Here is a 22,316-nt window from a genome sequence, read left to right as displayed (position 1 = left end):
TCCAAGACAGAAATTTAGGACATGTATATAAATAACATTTTTATTTTTTTAAGTTTGAGAGAGAGAGAGAGAGCACAGGGGAAGGGCAGAGAGAGAGAGAGAGAGAGAGAGAAAGTCCCAAGCTGACTCCGTGCTGTCAGCACAGAGCCCAACTTGGAGTTCAAACCCTCAAACCGTGAGATCATCACCTCAGCCCAAACCAAGAGTGAGATGTTTAACCAACTGAGCCACCCAGGCACCCCTCTAAATGTTTTTAAAATAAGGTACAAAACAGTTAGCATTTCAAGAAAATTCTCTATTTCCCCTTCCCTATTCAGATCTCACTTCTTTTCTTCCTTTTCTGGCCTGTAGCTCTCCTGGTGTCATTTCATTTCCCACCTAATTTAGCAGTGAGTCAGTGTTTGCCTCCTTACTTAATTAGTATTCTGCACATCCACATTTCCAGAGAACATTTGTAAGATAAATTTTGTCTTCAGCAGAAAAAAAGAAACAGTTGTATCCCATTGATGATTAAGAAGGAGGTTATGGACTTAAAAATTTTCCAGTTAATAAAAGCATAAATCTGAAAATGGGAAACACTCACATATAAAAAGATTTTCCTCAGTTTCAGAGAACTTGAATCCAAGTCTAAATTCTAATCATTTCATCTTGATATTAGAGAAGAAGACATACTTTTAGAAATTACTAATTAATACATTAAACCAAGCATAACTTGCATTTTCTAACAGATTAAAACTAGATTTAGGTTGTATATACACAACACTATCTGTTCAGTCAAGCAGATTTTCATTTCTAACAGTCAGTCTTAAATTCAGAATGGAAGCAGTTATCTATAACTTTAATTATTACCAGAGTCCCTCCTGCCTTCAAAAGTTTCTGCATTGTAGAAAAATTAACATTCAATAATTTAATTTTTAAACAGAAATTTTTTTCTTTGAGGCTTTCTGGATATGTCCAGTCTTCATAGAGTTTAAAGCCAGAATACACTATGAAAATAATCTGGGTTGATCATTTTATTTTATAATGTAGAAAGTGGGTTCAAAATACTAACATCTTGCAAAGACTTCACTCTGCTTTGGATTTTCAATGCGGGCCGCATGTTTGAATCACCTGGGGATGCTGTCTTGAAAATGTAGATGCCCTATTACTAGAGATTTAAGTTCAAGTGGGCTAGGGTGGGGCCTGCAATACTGCTATTTTTTTTAAAGCTCCCCAGATTATTCAAATAAGGGGTGAAACTACTACCAGGCCCTAGATTATGGAATTCCTCAGTTCTTGTCTTCTCAAAGAATTCAGTTGAAAGACCTGATAGAGAGTTAATGTTGCAAAGGCTTTTTTTTTCTTTTAGCAAAAAGTGATAGTACACTCCAGTGACAGAGGAGCAGGCTGACCCAAGGATAGGTGGCAAAGCACCGAGTGCCTCATTGTGTTCCTTTATGACGAGTTATTTGTTCCCCTCCCTCCCATCTCGTCATTCTCACTCCACCCTTGGAACTGCCTTGGTTTCCTCCCCTCCAACTTTTGCTGCAAGTTTGTCCTAGTCATTTTCCCAGGAGGGCCTAAGTGCAACCCCTTGGGGGGCGGGCCCTGACCTCAATGCTAATGATATTTTAATTCGTATATGGCGTTTACGTTCATATATGGCTTTTATGATATTATAATAGCCTCGAGGTTGCTAGTGACACAGTCTTTCTTTTTGTTTTTTTTAATCTAATTTTTTATTTTTTTAAATTTACATCCAAATTAGCATAGAGTGCAACAACGATTTCAGGAGTAGATTCCTTAATACCCCTTACCCATTTAGCCCATCCCCCCTCCCACAACCCCCCCCATAACCCTCAGTTTGTTCTCCGTATTTATGAGTCTCTTATATTTTGTCCCCCTCCCTGTTTTTATATTATTTTTGTTTTCCTTCCCTTATGTTCATCTGTTTTGTCTCTTAAAGTCCTCATATGAGTGAAGTCATAGGATTTTTTGTCTTTCTCTGACCGACTCATTTCACTTAGCATAACACTCTCCAGTTCCATCCACGTAGTTGCAAATGGCAAGATTTCGTTCTTTTTGATTGCCAAGTAATACTCCATTGTATATATATACCACACCTCCTTTTCCATTCATCCATCGATGGACATCTGGGCTCTTTCCATACTTTGGCTATTGTTGATAGTGCTGCTATAAACATGGGGGGGGGGTGCATGTGTCTCTTCGAAACAGCATACCTGTATCCCGTGCAAAGATGCCCAGTAGTGCAATTGCTGGGTCATAGAGTAGTTATATTTTTAGTTTTTTGAGGAACCTCCATACTGTTTTCCAGAGTGGCTGTACCAGCTTGCATTGCCACCAACAATGCAAAAGAGATCCTCTTTCTCTGCATCCTCACGAACATCTGTTGTTGCTGAGTTGTTAATGTTAGCCATTCTGACAGGTGTGAGGTGGTATCTTATTGTTGTATTGATTTGTATTTCCCTGATGATGAGTGATGTTGAGCATTCTTTCATGTGTCAGTTGGTCATCTGGATGTCTTCTTTGGAGAGGTGTCTCTTCATGTCTTTTGCCCATTTCTTCACTGGATTATTTGTTTTTTGGGTGTTGAGTTTGATCAGTTCTTTATAGATTTTGGATACTAACCCTTTATCTGATATGTCATTTGCAAATATCTTCTCCCAATCTGTCGGTTGCCTTTTAGTTTTGCTGATTGTTTCCTTTGCTGTGCAGAAGCTTTTTATTTTGGTGAGGTCCCAGTAGTTCATTTTTGCTTTTGTTTCCCTTGCGTCCGGAGACGTGTTGAGTAAGAAGTTGCTGCAGCCAAGGTCAGAGAGGTTTTTGCCTGCTTTCTCCTCGAGGATTTTGATGGCTTCCTATCTTACATTGAGGTCTTTCATCCATTTTGAGTTTATTTTTGTGTACAGTGTAAGAAAGTGGTCCAGGTTCAGTTTTTTGCATGTCGCTGTCCAGTTTTCCCAGCACCACTTGCTGAATAGACTGTCTTTATCCCATGGGATATTCTTTCCTGCTTTGTCAAAGATGAGTTGACCGTACATTTGTGGGTCCATTTCTGGGTTCTCTATTCTGTTCCATTGATCTGAGTGTCTGTTCTTGTGCCAGTACCATACTATCTTGATGATTACAACTTTGTAACATAGCTTGAAGTCCAGGATTGTGATGCTTCCTGCTTTGGTTTTCTTTTTCAAGATTGCTTTGGCTACTCGGGGTCTTTTCTGGTTCCATACAAATTTTAGGATTATTTGTTCTAGCTGTGTGAAGAATGCTCGTGTTATTTTGATAGGGATTGCATTGAATATGTGGATTGCTTTGGGTAGTATTGACATTTTAACAATATTTGTTCTTCCTATCCAAGAGCATGGAATCTTTTCCCATTTTTTTGTGTCTTCTTCAATTTCTTTCATAAACTTTCTATAGTTTTCAGTGTATAGAGTTTTCACCTCTTTGGTTAGATTTATTCCTGGGTATTTTATGGGTTTTGGTGCAACTGTAAATGGGATCGATTCCTTGATTTCTCTTTCTGTCACTTCATTGTTGGTGTATAGGAATGCAACCGATTTCTGTGTGTTGATTTTATATCCCACAACTTTGCTGAAGTCATGAATCAATTATAGCAGTTTTTGGTGGAATCTTTTGGGTTTTCCATATAGAGAGTATCATGTCATCTGCGAAGAGTGAAAATTTGACCTCCTCCTGGCTGATTTGGATGCCTTTTATTTCTTTGTGTTGTCTGAGTGCAGAGGCTAAGACTTCTAGTACTATGTTGAATAATAGTGGTGAGAGTGTACATCCCTGTCTTGTTCCTGACCTTAGGGGGAAAGCTGTCAGTTCTTCCCCATTGAGGATATTAGCATTGGGTCGTTCATATATGGCTTTTATGATCTCAAGGTATGCTCCTTCTATCCCTACTTTGTTGAGGGTTTTTATCAACAAAGGATGCTATATTTTGTCAAATGCTTTCTCTGCATCTATTGAGAGGATCATATGGTTCTTGTCCTTTCTTTTACTGATGTGATGAATCATGTTAACTGTTTTGCAGATATTGAACCAGCCCTGCATCCTAGGTATAAATCCCACTTGGTAGTGGTGAATAATTTTTTTTAATGTATTGTTGGATCCAGTTGGCTAATATCTTGTTAAGGATTTTTGCGTCCATGTTCATCAGGGAATTTGGTCTATAATTCTCCTTTTTAGTGGGATCTCTGTCTGGTTTTGGAATCAAGGTAATGCTGGCTTCATAGAAAGAGTTTGGAAGTTTTCCTTCCATTTCTATTTTTTGGAACAATTTCAAAAGAATAGGTGCTAACTCTTCCTTAAATGTTTGGTAGAATTCCCCTGGAAAGCCATCTGTCCCTGGACTCTTGTTTTTTGGGAGATTTTTGATTACTAATTCGATTTCCTTACTGGTTATGGGTCTGTTCAAATTTTCTGTTTCTTCCTGTTTCAGTTTTGGTAGTGTATGTGTTTCTAGGAATTTGTCCATTTCTTCCAGATTGCCCATTTTATTGGCATATAATTGCTCATAATATTCTCTTATTATTGTTTGTATTTCTGCTGTGTTGGTTGTGATCTCTCCTATTTCATTCTTGATTTTATTTATTTGGGTCCTTTCCTTTTTCTGTTTGGTCAAACTGGTTAGTGGTTTATCAATTTTGTTAGTTATTTCAAAGAACCAGCTTCCGGTTTCATTGATCTGTTCTACTATTTTTTTGGTTTCCATAGCATTAATTTCTGTGCTAATCTTTGTTATTTTCTTTCTTCTGCTGGTTTGGGGTTTTATTTGCTGTTCTTTTTACAGCTTCTTAAGGTGGAAGGTTAGGTTGTGTATGTGAGATCTTTCTTCCTTCTTCAGGAAGGCCTGGATGCTATATACTTTCCTCTTATGACTGCCTTTGCTGCATCCCAGAGGTTTTTGGCTGTGGTGTTATCATTTTCATTGACTTCCATATACTTTTTAATTTCCTCTTTAACTTCTTTGTTAGCCCATTCATTCTTTAGAGATGTTCTTCGGTCTCCAAGTATTTGTTACCTTTCCAAATTTTTTTCTTGTAGTTGGTTTTGAGTTTCATAGTATTGTCGTCTGCAAATATGCATGGTATGATCTCGATCTTTTTGTGTCCCAGTATGTGGTCTATTCTGGAGAATGTTCCGTGTGCACTGGAGAAGAATGTATATTCTGCTGCTTTAGGATGAAATGTTATGAATATATCTGTCAAGTCCATCTGGTCCAGTGTGTCATTCAAAGCCATTGTTTCCTTGTTGGTTTTTTGATTAGATGGTCTGTCCATTGCTGTGAGTGGGGTGTTGAAGTCTCCTACTATTATGGTATTGCTATTGATGAGTTTATGTTTGTGAGTAATTGATTTTATATATTTAGTGCTCTCTCATTTGGCACATAAATGTTTGCAATTGTTAGGTCTTCTTGGTGGATAGACCCCTTGATTATGATATAATGCCTTTCTGCATCTCTTGATACAGTCTTTATTTTAAAGTCTAGATTGTCTGATATAAGTATGGCTACTCCGACTTTCTTTTGTTGACTATTAGCATGATAGATGGTTCTCCATCCCCTTATTTTCAGTCTGAAGGTGTCTTTAGGTCTAAAGTGGGTCTCTTGTAAACAGCATATAGATGGATCTTGTCTTCTTTTCCATTCTGTTACCCTATGTCTTTTGATTGGAGCATTGAGTCCATTGACGTTTAGAGTGAATACTGAAAGATATGAATTTATTGCCATTATGATGCTTGTAGAGTTGGAGTTTCTGGTGGTGTTCTCTGGTCCTTTCTAATCTTTTGTTGCTTTTGGTGTGTGTATATATATATATATATATATATATATATATACACATTATTTTTTTTTTCATCTTTTCTCCCCTCAGAGAGTGCCCCTTAACATTTCTTGCAGGGCTGGTTTAGTGGTCACCAACTCCTTTAATTTTTGTTTGTCTGGGAAACTTTTTATCTCTCCTTCTATTTTGAAGACAGCTTTGCTGGATAAAGAATTCTTGGTTGCATATTTTTCTGATTCAGCACACTGGATATATCCTGCCACTCCTTTCTGGCCTGGCAAGTTTTTGTGGATAGGTCTGCTGCAAGCCTGATATGTCTTCTCTTGTAGGTTAGTGACTTTTTTTCCCTTGCTGCTTTCATGATTCTCTCCTTGTTTACATATTTTGTGAATTTGACTATGATATGCCTTGTTGATGGTCAGTTTTTGTTGACTCTAATGGGGATCCTCTGTGCTTCCTGTATTTTGATGTCTGTGTCTTTCCCCAGATTAGGAAAGTTTTCCGCTATGATTTGCTCACATAACCCTTCTACCCCCATTTCTCTTCCTTCCTCTTCTGGGACCCCTATGATTCTGATGTTGTTTCCTTTTAATGAGTCACTGATTTCTCTAATTCTTAGACTGTGCTCTTTTGCCTTAATCTCCCTCTTTTTCTGCTTCATTATTCTCCATAAGTTTGTCCTCTATGTCGCTGATTCTCTGTTCTGCCTCATCCATCCTTGCCGCCACGGCATCCATCCATGATTGCAGCTCAGTGATAGCAGTTTTTTTTTCATCCTGACTAGTTTTTACTTCTTTTATCTCCGCAGAAAGGGATTCTAATCTATTTTCAACTGCCTCTAGTATTCTTTTTATCGTGATTCTAAATTCTGGTTCAGACATCTTGCTTGTATCTGTGTTGGTTAAATCCCTGGCTGTTGTTTCTTCATGCTGTTTCTTTGGAGGTGAATTCCTTCATTTTGTCATTTTGAAGGGAGAAAAGGAATTAATGAGGTAGAAAAATTAAAATTTAAAGAATTAAAATTAAAAAAATATTAAAATTTAAAAATTGAAAACACACACACACAAAAAATGAATAAATGATGTTAGATCCTGAGTGTGTTTTGGTCTGGATGTTGAAAGTGGTTTGATAGATTAGAGAAAAAAGGCTCGGGGGGGGGGGAGGAGGAAGGAAATCTTTTGAGAATCTGAAAAATTGAAAACACTGAAGTAGACTAAAATGAGATGATGGGAGTAAAATAGAATTTGAAAAAATTTACATGAAACTAAAGAATATAGTAGAAAAAAATTAAAAAGCTTTAAATAAAAATTAAAAATAAAAATGATTTTTTTCTCTTTCTGTATTGAAGAAGAAAAGAAAACAAAAAAGAGAAAAAAGAAAAAATCATTTGAAAATTTGAAAGTGAATACACTGTAGTAGACTAAAATAAAACGATGGGAATAAAATAGAATTTGGAAAAGTTTACATAGAAGTAAAAAATATAGTAAAAATAAAAATTAAAGAAAAACATTTTTAATAGAAATTGAAAAGAAAAATGAAGTTTTTCTCCCTCTGTATTCAAGAACAAGAAAAGAAACTGAAAAGAAAAAAGAAAAGAAAAAAAAGGAAATCGTTCGAAAATTTGAAAAAATTAACACACTGAAGTAGACTACAATAAAATGATGCAAGTAAAATTGAATTTGAAAAGTTACACAAAAGTAAAAAATATAGAAATAAAAATTAAAGAAAAATATTTTTAATACAAATTAAAAATAAAAATGAATTTTTTCTTTCTGTATTCAAGAAAAAGAAAAGGAGTGAAAAAGAGAAAAAAAAAGAAAGAAAATTGAATAGATGGACCTGCTAACAGATTGAAATAGGACTGAAATTACTTTGTTTTCCCCTAGAAGTCAGACTATGAAGTGCTTTCTAGTCTATAAACTAAGCAGGGGGTGAAACTTGTGTTCTTGAAGAGCGAGGTTGGCCCAATTGGGCGGGGCTTTGTGTAACGGCTCCATTCTCCACTAGATGGTGCTGCTAGCCTACTGGGGTGTTGTGTTGTGGTGCTCATAGGTGCATATGTGCATGCGCGGGAGCGGTGAAAATGGCGGCACCCAGCTACCCAGTCTCTAGTTTTGGAACTCTGTTCTCCCGGATCATCAATTGCTCACCCGTCCTCTGTCTTCAGCTTTTGTCCACTCCCCGCTTTTTCATTTTCTGTGGCCAAGCACCAGGAAGTACCTCTCTCCTGAGTTTTGTCTCAGATGCGGCTGTTTTCCACGGCCCCTTACTTCTGAAGGACTGTGGCTTTGACCCTTTCTGCCCTTCTGCAGCGGGGGGGGGGGGGGGGGGGGGTCTCACTGAGCAATGGCCGAATGCCAGCCACACCCAGGAAAGTTCGCATTACTGTGCTGCTGCTGAAACCCAGAGACTGCAGCCAGGTGCCAGCCCACCCCAGAAAAAGTTTGAGAGATAGTGTAGCAGCAGCATTTCAGGAATTATGGAAAATCACAACACACATCTGACACCAGGCTTCACCCTTAAGGACCTTGTTCCAGCACCAGCGAATGTGACCATTTTCTGGGGTCTGCAGGGACCAGGTGGCCTCAACAGTCTCTACCAAATGTTCTTCCAGCAGTGGAATCGCTTTTCCCTGTGTGGCCCAAGAACCTCCCGGACCTCACTCCGCTCCTGGGGATTTGCCCTTCCCACCGGAGCATCTCCAGGTATCAAGCTGCAGAGCTGCAGACTCTGTACTCCCCTTGTTTACAGTCTTAATGGAATTTAAACCCTCTCCTTTCTCCTTTCTCCCTTTTTAGTTTAGTCCCTGTAGCTATTTCACTTTTCCACTTTCTCTCCAGCTGCCTTTGAGGAGAGATGCTTTTCCAGTATTCTCCCCCCATCTCCATCCTCTCTCCGCCTGCAAAAGAGGCTCCCTGCCCGCTGCAGCTTCTCTCTCCCCAAGTTCACCTCTCTGTGAGTGGTGTTCACTCACATACCTGTTGAGTTCTGTGGTTCAGGTTGTGCAGATTGTTGTGTTAATCCTCAGATCAGTTTTCTAGGTGTGCAGGATGGTTTAGTGTTGGTCTGGCTGTATTTCATGGGCGTGAGACACACAAATAACTTCCATGCTGTTCTGCCATCTTGGTTTCTCAGGCTTGTCGTGACACAGTCTTTCTTAAGTGCACATGTTCCAAAGTTAAGGCAGTCCCTGTAGCCCATATCTCCTGCTTATGGGTCTGTGGTGTACCACACAAGGGCTTGGTCTGAGGGAGATGGGGTGGAGACATGGGGTTTCTGGCAATTTCCCATTGTCATCCTCCTACTTCCCCTTCCTGTCATGTCTGTCTAACTACCTCATCTGACAAAACTACTGCTCTACACTGTGCTATGTCACTAAGAACACATCAAATAGGTCTCAGGGGCTACTTCTTAATGACATAAGTCTACTAGAAAGAACAGAGGACATGCATGCATTGAGCTAGATAGTTAGGATGGGTAAATGAGTTAGACACAGATCTTGCTGATAAGCAGATTGCTGCCTGTATGAGTGAGGGCAGGTACACTAAAGGCTAAGTGGCTGTTGATAAGTGCTGTTGGAAAGGTCCAAAAGCAAAAATGGGATCATTCATGGAGACAGATATAATTGGATTTTTTGAGAGTTGTAAGGCCAGATATGCCTGTTAGGAAAGCTCTACTAAATTTTTAAAGGAATTCTCTATTCTGGACAAAAGGTATAATACACACACACACACACACACACACACACACACAGACACACACACACACACAACATAAATGTAAAATATACTTTCCACCCTTTGTTCTTACCATTTATTCCCTTAATAGTGACTATTGATAAATAGGTAAATATTGATAAATAGATCTTAATTATCATGTACTAAAATTTATCATTTTTCCCTTTATAATTAACAATTTTTGTGTACCATTTCAGGAATCTCAGCCTACCTTAAGGTTATAAAGTGAATTTTCTGTTTTCCTCTAAAAGTTTTACTCTCCTGTTCACATTTAGATCCACTAAATCTAGATCTGCTAGATGTATTTAGAACTCATGTGCTTAAGATGTGAAGTAGGGAATCATGATTCACTTTTTTCCGTAAGGATATCCAAGTGATACAGCACTCTTTACTGCAAAGGCAGTCCATTCCAACTACATAGTAATTTTTCCTGTCCTAAAGAAAAAAAGTGACATACATAAAGTGACTATATATGTATGGATCTGAGTTCTCTTTTCTCTTTCACTGTTCCCTTTGTCTGTCTTTGCATGCATATTTCACTATCATAACTTGATAGTTTTATATAATTGGTTTTCCTACCTGGTAATGAAAGTCGTACAGTAGCTGTTATTGTTCAAGATTGTTTTAACTTTTCATTTCCATTTAAATTTTTAAAAAAGCATGTCAATAAACACATGCTGTATAAAACACATGTGTATAAAAGCCTCTGGGATTTTGATAAGATTTTTTGACTCCATAAATCAATTTGGGGGCAGTCAACACCTGCACAATACTAACTCTTAACCCATGAACTTGGTATTTCCCATAATTTTAATTTCCCATAATTTTAATTTTTACCCAATTCTCTCAAGAAAGTTTTATAATTTTTAATATAGATGTTGTTCACATCATTTGTTAGATTTATCTGTATTTGATATTGTGTTGTTATTATGAGTTATATTGTTTTAAATTGCATTTTCTATTGTTTCGTACTGGTACATAGCAATATAATTAATTTTTGTATATGGGTCTTATGTGCAGTGACTTTACTAAATGCATTTACTAATTCTGATAGTTTGTAAATTCAATATCATACATGTACAATCATGCATTTGCAAAATATGACGGTATCATTTCTTCATATCCAGTCTTTATGACTTTTTTCTTTATTGCACTGGCCAAGTCCTCCAATTCAATGTTAATCAGAAATGGTGATAGCAGGATGTTTTTGTCTCATTCTTTATCGCTAGGGGAAAGCTTTCCCAATCGGTCATCCTTAAATACAATGTTTGTCATAGGCTTTGGAAGATAATCTTCGCCAGAATAAGGTTTTGTTGTTTTTCGCAAACTGGTATTAAGTCTTCTCAAGTGATTTTACTGTATCTTGTTAAGATGGTTATATGATTTCTGAATATCTTTTATATGTAAAATAATCTCTCCAGGATCTTACTAGTATAACCTATGTAGTTGTGTATGTAAGGAAATTCAGAATATGTTGGTTTTATCACCATTTTTGAAATGTACCTAAAATATTCTTAAAATTTCATTTCTGATTAAATTTGTAACAAACCATATGTCTCTGTTTCATAGAAGCTTTGAACTGCTGAGTTCCAGTGTTGAGATCCCAACTGAGATATATGTTGTTACTTTGTAGGGAAACAGTCTGCATTAGATCCCTTCATATTGCTGAACCTTCTGCCAAACTCAACTGACAAATATTACACTTACAATGGCTCATTGACATCTCCTCCCTGCACAGACACTGTTGACTGGATTATTTTTAAAGATACAGTTAGCATCTCTGAAAGCCAGGTAATCTTGGAAATTCAAACACATGCAATCATTCAAAGCAATTTAAAAATAATTAGTTTCTAAGCTTTACTACTGAATATCTATTTTAAAGCATTTACAGACGCCTTTGAATCAGATATGTTAAATTATATGTTAAATGATCTTTTCCCCAGTTGGCTGTTTTTTGTGAAGTTCTTACAATGCAACAGTCTGGCTATGTCATGCTGATGGACTACTTACAAAATAATTTTCGAGAACAACAATACAAATTCTCTAGGCAGGTGTTTTCCTCATACACTGGAAAGGAAGAGATTCATGAAACAGGTATGTATTGAAATATAATTTTTCTACTACTTTTACAGATTTTATGTTGTAGGGGGTAATTGTGGAATAATGGAAAATATACAAGACTTAGATATTTAGAAATATTTGATTATTAGCTTTGTCACTTTAGATAAGCCGTTTAACTTCTCTGAATCTCAATTACCACATTTATAAAATAGCATTTAAAAATAGCTGTTCCTCCCCACATGAATAACCCCATTTTGCAGATGAGAAAAACTGAGATTCAATAACGAAAGTGATTTTTTTAAAACGCATGGTAATAGATAGCAAAGCCACATACACACTTCCAGATTCACTCCATGGTGTTTGCCTGTGCTAAGAGCTCTAGGAAATGAATGATTAAGAAGCTGGGGTGTGCAGAGCTTGAGGAGATCACTTCTAGTTGGGGTAGTCAAGAGCCTCTGCGAGGGAATGACATTTGAGTGGAGTCTTGGTGCGTGATTTGGGTTTTAAGGTGCTCACGTCAGTGTTGGCAACTCCAAGGCAAGAGCATAGCATGAAGTAGGGGTTGAAAGCAAATGCACTGAATTATTAATGAATACAAAGGGAGTTTTTCCCCCCGGTTTCCTTCTTTGGGAGAAAAGAAGTTTGTCGACCCAAGCAATGGAGAGGACTCCAGGGGGAAAGTCTCCAGAGTGCCCTTTGTGTCTTTTGAAGTTGACACAACAGGCAGAAGCCTTTGAAAATGTCCAGAGGACATAATCAGATGCATCTACTGACTTTTCCTTTTCAGTTTATACTGATAGTGTACTGGTTAATGAAAGAAATAGGTGACGTGGCCTTTGCTTTGGGGACTTAAAACATTTCCAAGTACATGGCCATCTTTGATTTCAGCTGTACAATGAATTTTTGGCCATCTAAAGTATTAATCTAATAATCATCTTCTTTTGAAGATCAGTATTAAAAAAGCATGTTTTTTAAAAACATTACATGTTTTAATGTACCGTTTGTGAGAATTACTTATCCTTTAACAACAACAAAATAGAGCCCAAGACAACAGTGATGAATAGCTACATTTAACGTGACAATGAGTTTCTAGTTAAATTGCCCCCAAAGGAAGAAATCTCATTACATTTCTACCAGCAATACTAAATACTATAACATTCTGTCTGGTAAATAATAGACAATTGATTAGGAAAAAAAAAACTAGATTTAACCATCTCCTTTTAGAAAATATAATGTACCACATAACAAATTAAATAAATATGATTTTTTTTGTTATGTACTTTTGTCAGTTGTATTTTATTAAAACTCTTCAGTCGCTCTCCATTGCTTTTAGGATAAAATCGAAACCATTCATCATTACATGGTAGGTCCCGTTTAGCACTTACGAGTCTTAGCGTTTACTCCCCACCACTAGCTTCCTTCTCTCATACTGAACTTTTGGACATCCCCTGAAGAAGGAAGGCCACGTTCTCCTAGGTTACATCCCCTGAAGAAGCAAGACCACATTCTCCTAGGTTACATCCCCTGAAGAAGGAAGGCTACGTTCTCCAAGGTTACATCCCCTGAAGAAAAGAAGGCCATGTTCTCCAAGGTTACATCCCCTGAAGAAAGGAAGGCCACGTTCTCCGAGGTTACATCCCCTGAAGAAACAAGACCACATTCTCCTAGGTTACATCCCCTGAAGAAGCAAGACCACATTCTCTGAGGTTACATCCCCTGAAGAAGCAAGACCATGTTCTCCGAGGTTACATCCCCTGAAGAAAGGAAGACCACATTCTCCGAGGTTACATCTCCTGAAGAAAGGAAGGCCATGTTCTCCCCCTGAAGAAGGAAGGCTACGTTCTCCAAGGTTATATCCCCTGAAGAAAGGAAGGCCACGTTCTCTGAGGTTACATCCCCTGAAGAAAGGAAGGCCATGTTCTCCTAGGTTACATCCCCTGAAGAAAGGAAGGCCACATTCTCCAAGGTTACATCCCCTGAAGAAAGGAAGGCCACGTTCTCTGAGGTTACATCCCCTGAAGAAGCAAGACCATGTTCTCCTAGGTTACATCCCCTGAAGAAAGGAAGACCACATTCTCCGAGGTTACATCCCCTGAAGAAAGGAAGGCCATGTTCTCCTAGGTTACATCCCCTGAAGAAAGGAAGGCCACATTCTGCTAGGTTACATCCCCTGAAGAAGGAAGACTACATTCTCCAAGGTTATATCCCCTGAAGAAAGGAAGGCCATGTTCTCCTAGGTTACAGCCCCTGAAGAAGCAAGACCACATTCTGCTAGGTTACATCCCCTGAAGAAGGAAGACTACATTCTCCAAGGTTACATCCCCTGAAGAAAGGAAGGCCACGTTCTCCGAGGTTATATCCCCTGAAGAAGCAAGACCGCATTCTCCGAGGTTACATCCCCTGAAGAAAGGAAGGTCACGTTCTCCGAGGTTACATTTTACATGCTGTTTCCTTGCCGTGGCATGTTCCTCCCTGCTGTTTCACTTGTTTCTCTCCTCCTCATTCTTCAAGACTCAAGCAGACTTTGCATCCACGGGGGAACCATCCCTGCCTCTATCTCCATCCTCATCAAGTCTGCCTGTGGCCCTGGCATAGGACTGTGCACTCGTGAAGGTGCCATAGTCATAAAGTACAAATCAACGACGCTCATCTGGAGGTGTGTCATATGCCCAAGTGCTCCTGTGTTCTGTGCATCCAAAGTACACAGTAGTTGCCACAGTATGACCATTGTCTGTTTACTTATTCATCTCCCCCATTGGACTCTGAGCCCGTGAAAGAAGTAACTAGTCTTTACCTCCATTGCTGGGCTAAAGTAAAGTTCTCATTCACCAAATACCGAATGATGGAAAGAATCCATTTTCACACAATAAAACTGAGTGGTTGTGCTTGATGGGTGCCTTTTGCCCTGTTTAAGTATAAACCAAATGTAGTTCCAATTCAGTGTCAGATATTGTTCATTTCACAGTTAAGTGATGAAGGCTAAAACAAAGGCTATTTGTTTTGAATAACAAAAACAGTAATAACTGCCATGTACTGTGTGGACCAGTGTCTTCAACCAGGCATTGAACCATATGGATTTGATTTCAGCCTCCCAACACCATCATGAAGTTGGCTTTTTTTTTCTCATTTTACAGTTTGGGAAGCTGATGTTAAGTGGCTTGCCCAAGTTCACAGCACCATAAAGGGCTGGAGTCAGTATTTGAACACATCTCATTCTAAAGCCTTCCAGTTTGTTCTGCTGTGCTTTATGAGGGAACATAATTTCTGCATACATAATTTATGATGAAATTTTATAATAAAAACTGATTCTTAATGACATGAAACTTTTTTAAAAATAGCATTGGGTTGGGGCGTCAGGGTAGCTCAAGTGGTCGAGCACCTGACTGTTGATTTTGGCTCAGGTCATGATCCCAGTGTCATGGAATCAAGCCCCACATCAGGCTCAAGCTGGGTGTGGAGCCTGATCAAGATTCTCTCTCTCCCTTTGTCTCTCTGCCTCTCTCTCTCTCTCAAATAAAAATTAATAAAAATTTAAAAAATTAAAATGTTAAAAAAATAGCGTTGGCTTTTTTCAAAAACTGGAGTGATCAAATTCTTAATTTTTCCATCATGAATGTTTTGCATTCAGTAAACACTATCATTTGCCATGTGCATATTCCTGTGATGGTTTTCTTCCTTTTTTAAGTTTATTTATGTATTTAAGGCGGGGGGTGAGCAGAGAGAGAGAGAGAGAGAGAGAGAGAGAATCCCAAGTAGGGTCCGCTTAGCTTGATCTCATGACTACAAGATCACGACCTAGGCTGATATCAAGAGTCAGATTCTTGATGGACTGAGCCACCCAGGTGCCCTGGTTTTCTTCTTAGTTCACACACTATCCCCCTTCAACTTTCTGAATTTGAAAATAAAATTGAGGATTACATTTATATCCAGGATTTAATCTTTATTAAATTTAATCTGAAGATTTTTTATTTTTTAATAAAGTTCAATATTGTATGAACATTATTAAAAAGGCAGAAAACACAGATAAGCACACAGGAAAAAAATAAATTTCCATATAATGTCACAGTCCAGGGATAACCACTGTAAGGGCTTTGGTGAGTATCTCTCCAGGCTTTTGGCTTAAATTAAATATATATTATTATATCTCACAAAAGGGGGACTATACTACATATATGTTTGTTGGTTTTACTTTACTCAGTGGTACAAATATATCATTAATGCACCATTCTTAATTTGTGTAGTATTCCACTGTATACTTACAACAACTTACTAAACCTGTTCCTCAATTTCGGACACTAAGGTTATATTTATATATTTTGGTGCTGTAAATACCTAGCATCCTCCTTTTGACCAAGACAGAAGTAAAGGGTGGCATGAAGTTGTCAGTTTTCAGTAAACACATTGTAGAAAAGTATATTTTGCACAAAAGATTGCAAACAATTGCAAAAATCACATAAGTTCTGTATATCTATGTAAACTCCTTGAGGGTAGAGATCAAGCGTTATTCATTTTTGCATTCATAGCAGGAACTCAATAAATGTTTGTGAATGAATGCATAGTTTACCAGAACTTCAGTCCTTTAGTTTTGCATTTTTATTTAGAGTTGCCATTTATTAGAGGCGTTTCTTTTTGGCATCATGGAATGGACACTGACTCTTCTAAGAATCACAGAATTTAATAGAACCTTGAAGGAGTTAGTAAAAACTGTCTTTTAGATAAGGAGGAATATGTGTGAATAACTGTATGAACCCAGCAAAAGTATAATGTAGGTGAAGTTCAACTTTATCCCATGCTTTCCAGACACCAGATGCTTTCTTGCTGCCTTCTTATCCCACTAGCAGGACTCTCCCACTAAGAAGCAGGGGCGTTCTGGAGTACAGTGGGGAAAATCTTGGGCTTTAAAGTCCATAGACTTTTGGTATTAAACCTCAGTGCCAGTACTTATTAGTTATATTAAAATGGTCAAGTTACTTCACCTATAACGTGAGTTAGAAGGGCCACCTTGTTGTGAGGTTTAAATGGGCTAATGTTTGCAAAGAAACACAGTCTCTTGAACATAATGTGTCCTAGACTGAAAGCTACTACTATTGTAATGTGTGTGTATGCACACTCTTGTGTGTATGTGCACATACATATGAGGACAAACTATCACAAGTATGGGGTGCTATTCAAGTTTCCCATGTTTAAGACTTTTGTTGAATAAAATCATAAATACACTTCAGATCTCATTTGCTAGCCTTGCAATATATTCAGTGCAAAGTTTCTTTAATAATACAGTATAAAATGCTTTTCAAGGTAGGTTTGCATGAAAGGAGTGTCCTTATAGCTTAATATTGCATTTGAGCTATGAGAAATTTTCTGTAATTTCCTGGAAAATGTGATGAATTAAACATCACTAGACTCATCTTCTTGAAGGTCAGTAGTTTTAAATAGCATTCATTAAGGGCATGTGTACGTTAACACTGCACTCCAACTGTATGCAGAAACGTGACCTGAAGATTATTTACTTCTTAGAAGGTTATATATTACAAATCGAACGGTTGATGGAGTTACAGTGTGTCCCTGTAAAAGACTGACTGAATTAAGCAGAATCTGAAAGATTCCTTTTGGCCACTTACCTAAAGTAAGCGATGCAATCATTGAGAAGTACAAATCAGGGGGCATAATTTCTAATTACTATTTTTAACATTTGTGGGCATGTTTACATTTGTTTTATTAAGATCTGCTACCCTCTGAGGGGAAATGATGACCTTAGTACTGGTTGTCTTCTAAGTCTATAAATCTTCGAGCTCCTCACAACAAAGTCATCAAAATACCTGTCTCAATATTTTTCGAAGTGAGGCTCATTAACTTCAGACAAGAATGTGGTAGATTCATCAGTGTGGATCACAAAGTATTTCTGTCATGGGCCATGTTAAACTGCACCAAACTTCAACTCAGTGGGAAATAACAGTAAAGTCTAGTGACATCTTAGGCAATTGCGACATTTTCTCTGCCACTCCCCAAGAATCACCACTCTGTCTTTTTACCTGCATCCGTGGTTGTACCCGTAATCCATGGAGCTAAGGCTGGTCTCCCTCAGGGCACCTGCCCTTCTTCCAAGCTAAGCACAGAACGGCAAAGAGTCCGGTCTCCCTTAGCCATCCGCATCAGCTTTTGTGTTTAGCTGAGAGACTGGTCACAGCCAGAGTTGTCATTTATACTTCTCCTTCTTTGTTTATTTCCCTTTTCTTTTTCCACTTTTTTTTTTTCCTTCTAACACTTATTGCTTCACTTTGGTACTCACTCTGCAAGTAATGTGCAATCCTCTGTGTGAGGTATTTACTCTTCATATAAGTTTATGTAAGTGATGAGAAAATACATGACTTTGTATCAGCCAAAATTTTGTGAAACTTTTACAACTCTGAGTGGGAAGAACGTGTAATTTTGAAAAATACAAGCTAACTTGGTCTACATGGCATATTTTTTACAAGTTTATTTTGCATTCTTCTGTCAATGGGGTCTAGGACGTAGAAACTCAAAGCACCCATTATGTTTAATAGCTTACTGAAATTAAAGGTTACAAGTTAGCATAGGAACGAGCTTCCTAAAGGCAGGAACAGCACCGTCTGTAGTTGTAAGTCCAGAGTGCCTGGAACCAAGTAGATGAGAATTGAATGTTAAAAATAAGTTTTGGGGGCTACTGGGTGGCTCAGTCTGTTGAGTGTCCGACTCCGGCTCAGGTCATGATCTCGCAGTTCATGAGTTCGAGTCCCACGTCGGGCTCTGTGCTGACAGCTCAGAGCCTGGAGCCTGCTTCCGATTCTGTGTCTCCCTCTCTCTGCTCCTCCCCTGCTCACACCCTGTCTCTCTCTGTCTCAAAAATAAGTAAACATTAAAAAAAAATTTTTTTTAAGTTTTGAAGGAAGAACACTTAGAGCTTCTTTATGAAGGAAACTACATCCTCATTCTTTATGTATGAGCAACCTTGCATTTGTACCGAAGCACTTACTTGTATTCTGTGTGACTTGACATGGACCCCAGATTTGTCAAATGATTTGGCTCGTGGCCAAGGGTTTGCAGGAACCAGTTTCTCCTTCTTGGCCAGCATTCCTGAGAGAATCAGTAACTGTGACCCACATCACATTTAGCTTCTGGAAAGGAATCTAGACACACGATTCACTCCTAAAGAAGAAAATGAGACATCAATCTAGTTCTGAACTCCCCATAAACAAGGAAATTATTTATTGTCATGATTTTATCAATTGGTAGCTTATATCTGATGTCTGAGTATATGTTGATCTGGAGAACCATTCTTGGTTTTCAATCCAGATAATGTGCTTTATGCAGTATATGCCCTTCTAATAAGATAAGTCCATTTCAATAAGAAATATAAGAAAACCTGGAAAATTTAGTGCAAATTAATAACATATTCCATGGTCATACCCTGCTTTTTTTTTAGAACACCAAGTAGTGTATATGGAATGAACTACATTGTTATTTTAAAACTCCATTCCTACCTTATAGAAGGTCAGCCCTTTGGCAAGATAATAAACAATATACAGAAGTACAGATTTTTCATCTTGAAAACATTTTATTTTATTATTTTTAAATGTATTATCTTGAGAGAGAGAGAGAGAGAGAAAGCAGGAGAGGAGCAGAGAGAGGATAGAGAATCCCTGCTGTTATCGCAGAGCCCGATGCGGGGCTGTGTCACACAGCCCTGGGATCATGACCTGAGCTGAAACCAAGAGTCGGATGTGCAACTGACTGAGCCACCCAGGTGCCACTTGAATACATTTTAAAGTATATCATCTTTACCCCATAAAATCCTGTATTTCAGCATCTAAAAGGTAAAATTTAGTTGCAGCTTTATAATATATTACTAAGCTACTGTGATTATCAATAAACAAAAGGAACATTTAAAAAAATAAATTTCTAATTAAAATGTAAGTTTAAACTATTAAGCAAATTATCTATAAGCTCTTACAGATTTATAAAGAAGAAAGCAAAGAAAGAAAAACTTAATGACAAGGAAATACAAGTTTCTTTTTGAAGTCCTACTTCATATTAATGCTGATTCTTAAAATTTGAAACATCTGCTGATTTCTACAATTAAGGCAAAATAAACCCAGACATTCAACGAAAGTAATTTCGCGCTAATTAGGCAGCAGTCCTTTGGGTATTTTGCAGCTAATAATTTATATTTTCTCAAGAGATTTTTGCTTTGTGTCCATGCATGAAATTTTAATGCGTTTTAAGGTAATTTCATTTTGTAGGAAGAGAATAGTTCACTTTAAATCATTCCTACTCTCTAAAAAGTGGGATTGATTTTTGTAGGACAAAATATACAGATTATACTGTCAAGAATCACTTTCAACCTTCTAAAAATGAACTTGGGCTCATTAGAAGCAAGACTGAGGCAATCCTTTTCCTCCAGTGATATAGTTTATGTGAGTAGCTCGCTTTTGAGATGATTCGATGGTCTTATGCCATCTGGTGGCCAGTACGGAAGTGTCACTAGATAGGGCACTGAGGGTGTAGTGTAGAATTAAATTAGAATACATTTTCTTATTCTGAATTCATACTTTTTCGTAAATTTGTGGCTTTGAAGAATTGTTCTTTTATTCCCAAAGGAACACCCCATCCTAAATCCTTAATAGACAAAACATAATATTACAGTTTTTACAGTGAATAATCTTGTCTCCCAAGTCATAAAAGTTATACATGCATTATTTAAAGTATATATATTTATATTTTTCTGGATCATTTACATACCATTGCTAGCATAGCATTCATAGGCTAAAACTCCTATTATAAATACTGTATATAAAAGTGAAGTTTCAATTTACAAGGTCAATTGTTAGTTTTGGGTGCCCTCCTGTGTTCACAAGCAAAACTACAAACTAATAGAGACCAAAGGTTTTTTTTGATCACATTCTGATGCTCTTGTTGGGATGTTTTCATTGAGTTTTCGCGGCAGGGACTTAAGTCAACCGCATGGTCTCATTTAGTGGCTTTGTAACTTCAGGTATTTCCCAAAAGCAAAGCTTGGATTCTGTGAGCACATCAATCTTTAGCTTTAGAGACCTTTCTCTCTCTTTTACAAATTTATCTAACCCATGAAGAGATTATATTTATTGCTTTGCTCCATTAGCACAATATCACAAAATTGTATAATTTTTATCTTTGTAATTATTCCAAATTCACATTATGAGTGCATTTCAGAAAATATCAAAATACTCTTTTTGATGGGACTAAATTTTTGGCATGATTCTCAGCATAGACTTGAATTAATTTTAAGAAGTCCCTGAACAATTTTCAAAATACTTTTTTCAGATCAGACAGAACAAATTTTCCTAAAATCAGTTGCTTAATCTATTTAAAGTGCCAAAGTGGTATTTTTGTCAGCAGGTCCCAAAAATTCAGAAATGATAGTTTTAGTTGTTCTCCTATGCTTTTCTCGATAGGGAACTTTAAATTATTTCAAGGATTTTGAAACAACAAAATATCTGATAATAGACCATCTTTTATAATTTAAATTCTCCTCCTTCTGAGCTAAACATATCTGTCAGGTACCAAACAAGAGAAATAAAAACATCATGAACTTGAAGTTATCATTTGTTTGTTTCTCAAGTTGAATTTGTATGCCAAATATATTCCAGATAGGGTTCTAAGCAATATGGAAATAAAAGCTGTGGTTCTTGTGTTTATTATGTACTACAGGAGTTAAGACCTGTTCAGGGAGGAGGCGGGGTGGGGGGGAATAATATAAGAGAACATGCAGTTAAAGCAATAGTAGTGTTAAAACAAAACAGACAATTCAAAATGACACAGATCACTTCCGCAGAGATCAGAGGGTGCATAACAAGAGGGAACATTTGACCTAGACCTTTTCTGAATGGGAAGGTAGACAGATAGGTAGGGAAAGAAGTATTTCAGATACCCAAAATGGCAGAAACAAAAACTTCACAGTGGAGAAGTGTAACTTTTTACCTTCTGTTGAAATAAAACAGAAATTTTCATAGAGTATGTCTCGTTTGTTAAAATCCTCGAGGCTGACAGTTGTTTCAATAACTTTTTTTTTCTCTGAAGTTTGTAGTTCAGAACCAGAAAATGTTCAGGCTGACCCAGAGAATTATACCAGCCTTCTTGTTACGTGGGAGAGACCTCGAGTGGTTTATGATACCATGATTGAGAAGTTCGCAGTTCTGTACCAGCAGTTAGAAGGAGACCAGACCAAGCATGAATTTTTGACAGATGGCTATCAGGACTTGGTAATTATAAGATCAATTGTTTCATGTGTTGATAACACTAGAGCTTAATTTTCAAGGTAGGAACTTACAAATGATTATATATTGTTGCTCTAAACTTTGTATGAAACTCTCCAGTGGGGAGGAGGGGAAACAGAAGCAATACTAAATTAGGTCCAGACTCACAGTGAATCATACACTAGGCTCTTACTTGTTTTCAATTACAGGAAGATTACAGCTTTGCCAACAACAACATTATAGAGTAGACACATAGAGAAGACTTAGAAACTAGAGTTCATCTAGTGTAGCCTCTCTTTAAAAATAAAAGGTCTCGAAGAACAGTTGACTGTGATCTCACAGTTGTGGAAATAATTGGATCTGGAATCTCCGTGCTCTGATACTGCCATGTATCATTTCTCACACCATACTCTTCCGGCACAAGAAAATAGAGTAGGAGACACTGCATCAAAGTTCCAAGTAATAGATGTGAAGTT

The 22,316-nt window shown here is 37.5% G+C and overlaps 1 protein-coding gene across 5 annotated transcripts in view; it reads left to right on the top strand.

Moving 5' to 3' along the window:
* Nucleotides 1-22,316, top strand: part of PTPRZ1 (protein tyrosine phosphatase receptor type Z1) — a 186,676-nt gene that overhangs the window by 103,261 nt on the left and 61,099 nt on the right. For all 5 annotated transcript variants that reach the window (XM_086691441.1, XM_086691458.1, XM_086691447.1 and 2 more), the window contains 3 exons: nucleotides 11,163-11,320; nucleotides 11,473-11,623; nucleotides 21,665-21,846. In XM_086691441.1, coding sequence (XP_086547567.1) covers nucleotides 11,163-11,320; nucleotides 11,473-11,623; nucleotides 21,665-21,846 — 491 coding nt within the window. The remainder of the gene's footprint in view (nucleotides 1-11,162; nucleotides 11,321-11,472; nucleotides 11,624-21,664; nucleotides 21,847-22,316) is intronic.

Source organism: Puma concolor, chromosome A2 (genome assembly GCF_028749965.1).
Source record: "Puma concolor isolate L17-30 chromosome A2, mPumCon1.1.hap2, whole genome shotgun sequence".
Lineage (NCBI taxonomy): Eukaryota > Metazoa > Chordata > Mammalia > Carnivora > Felidae > Puma > Puma concolor.
Note: the sequence above shows the minus strand (reverse complement) of the source record. Positions and strands in the feature narration are given on the sequence as shown.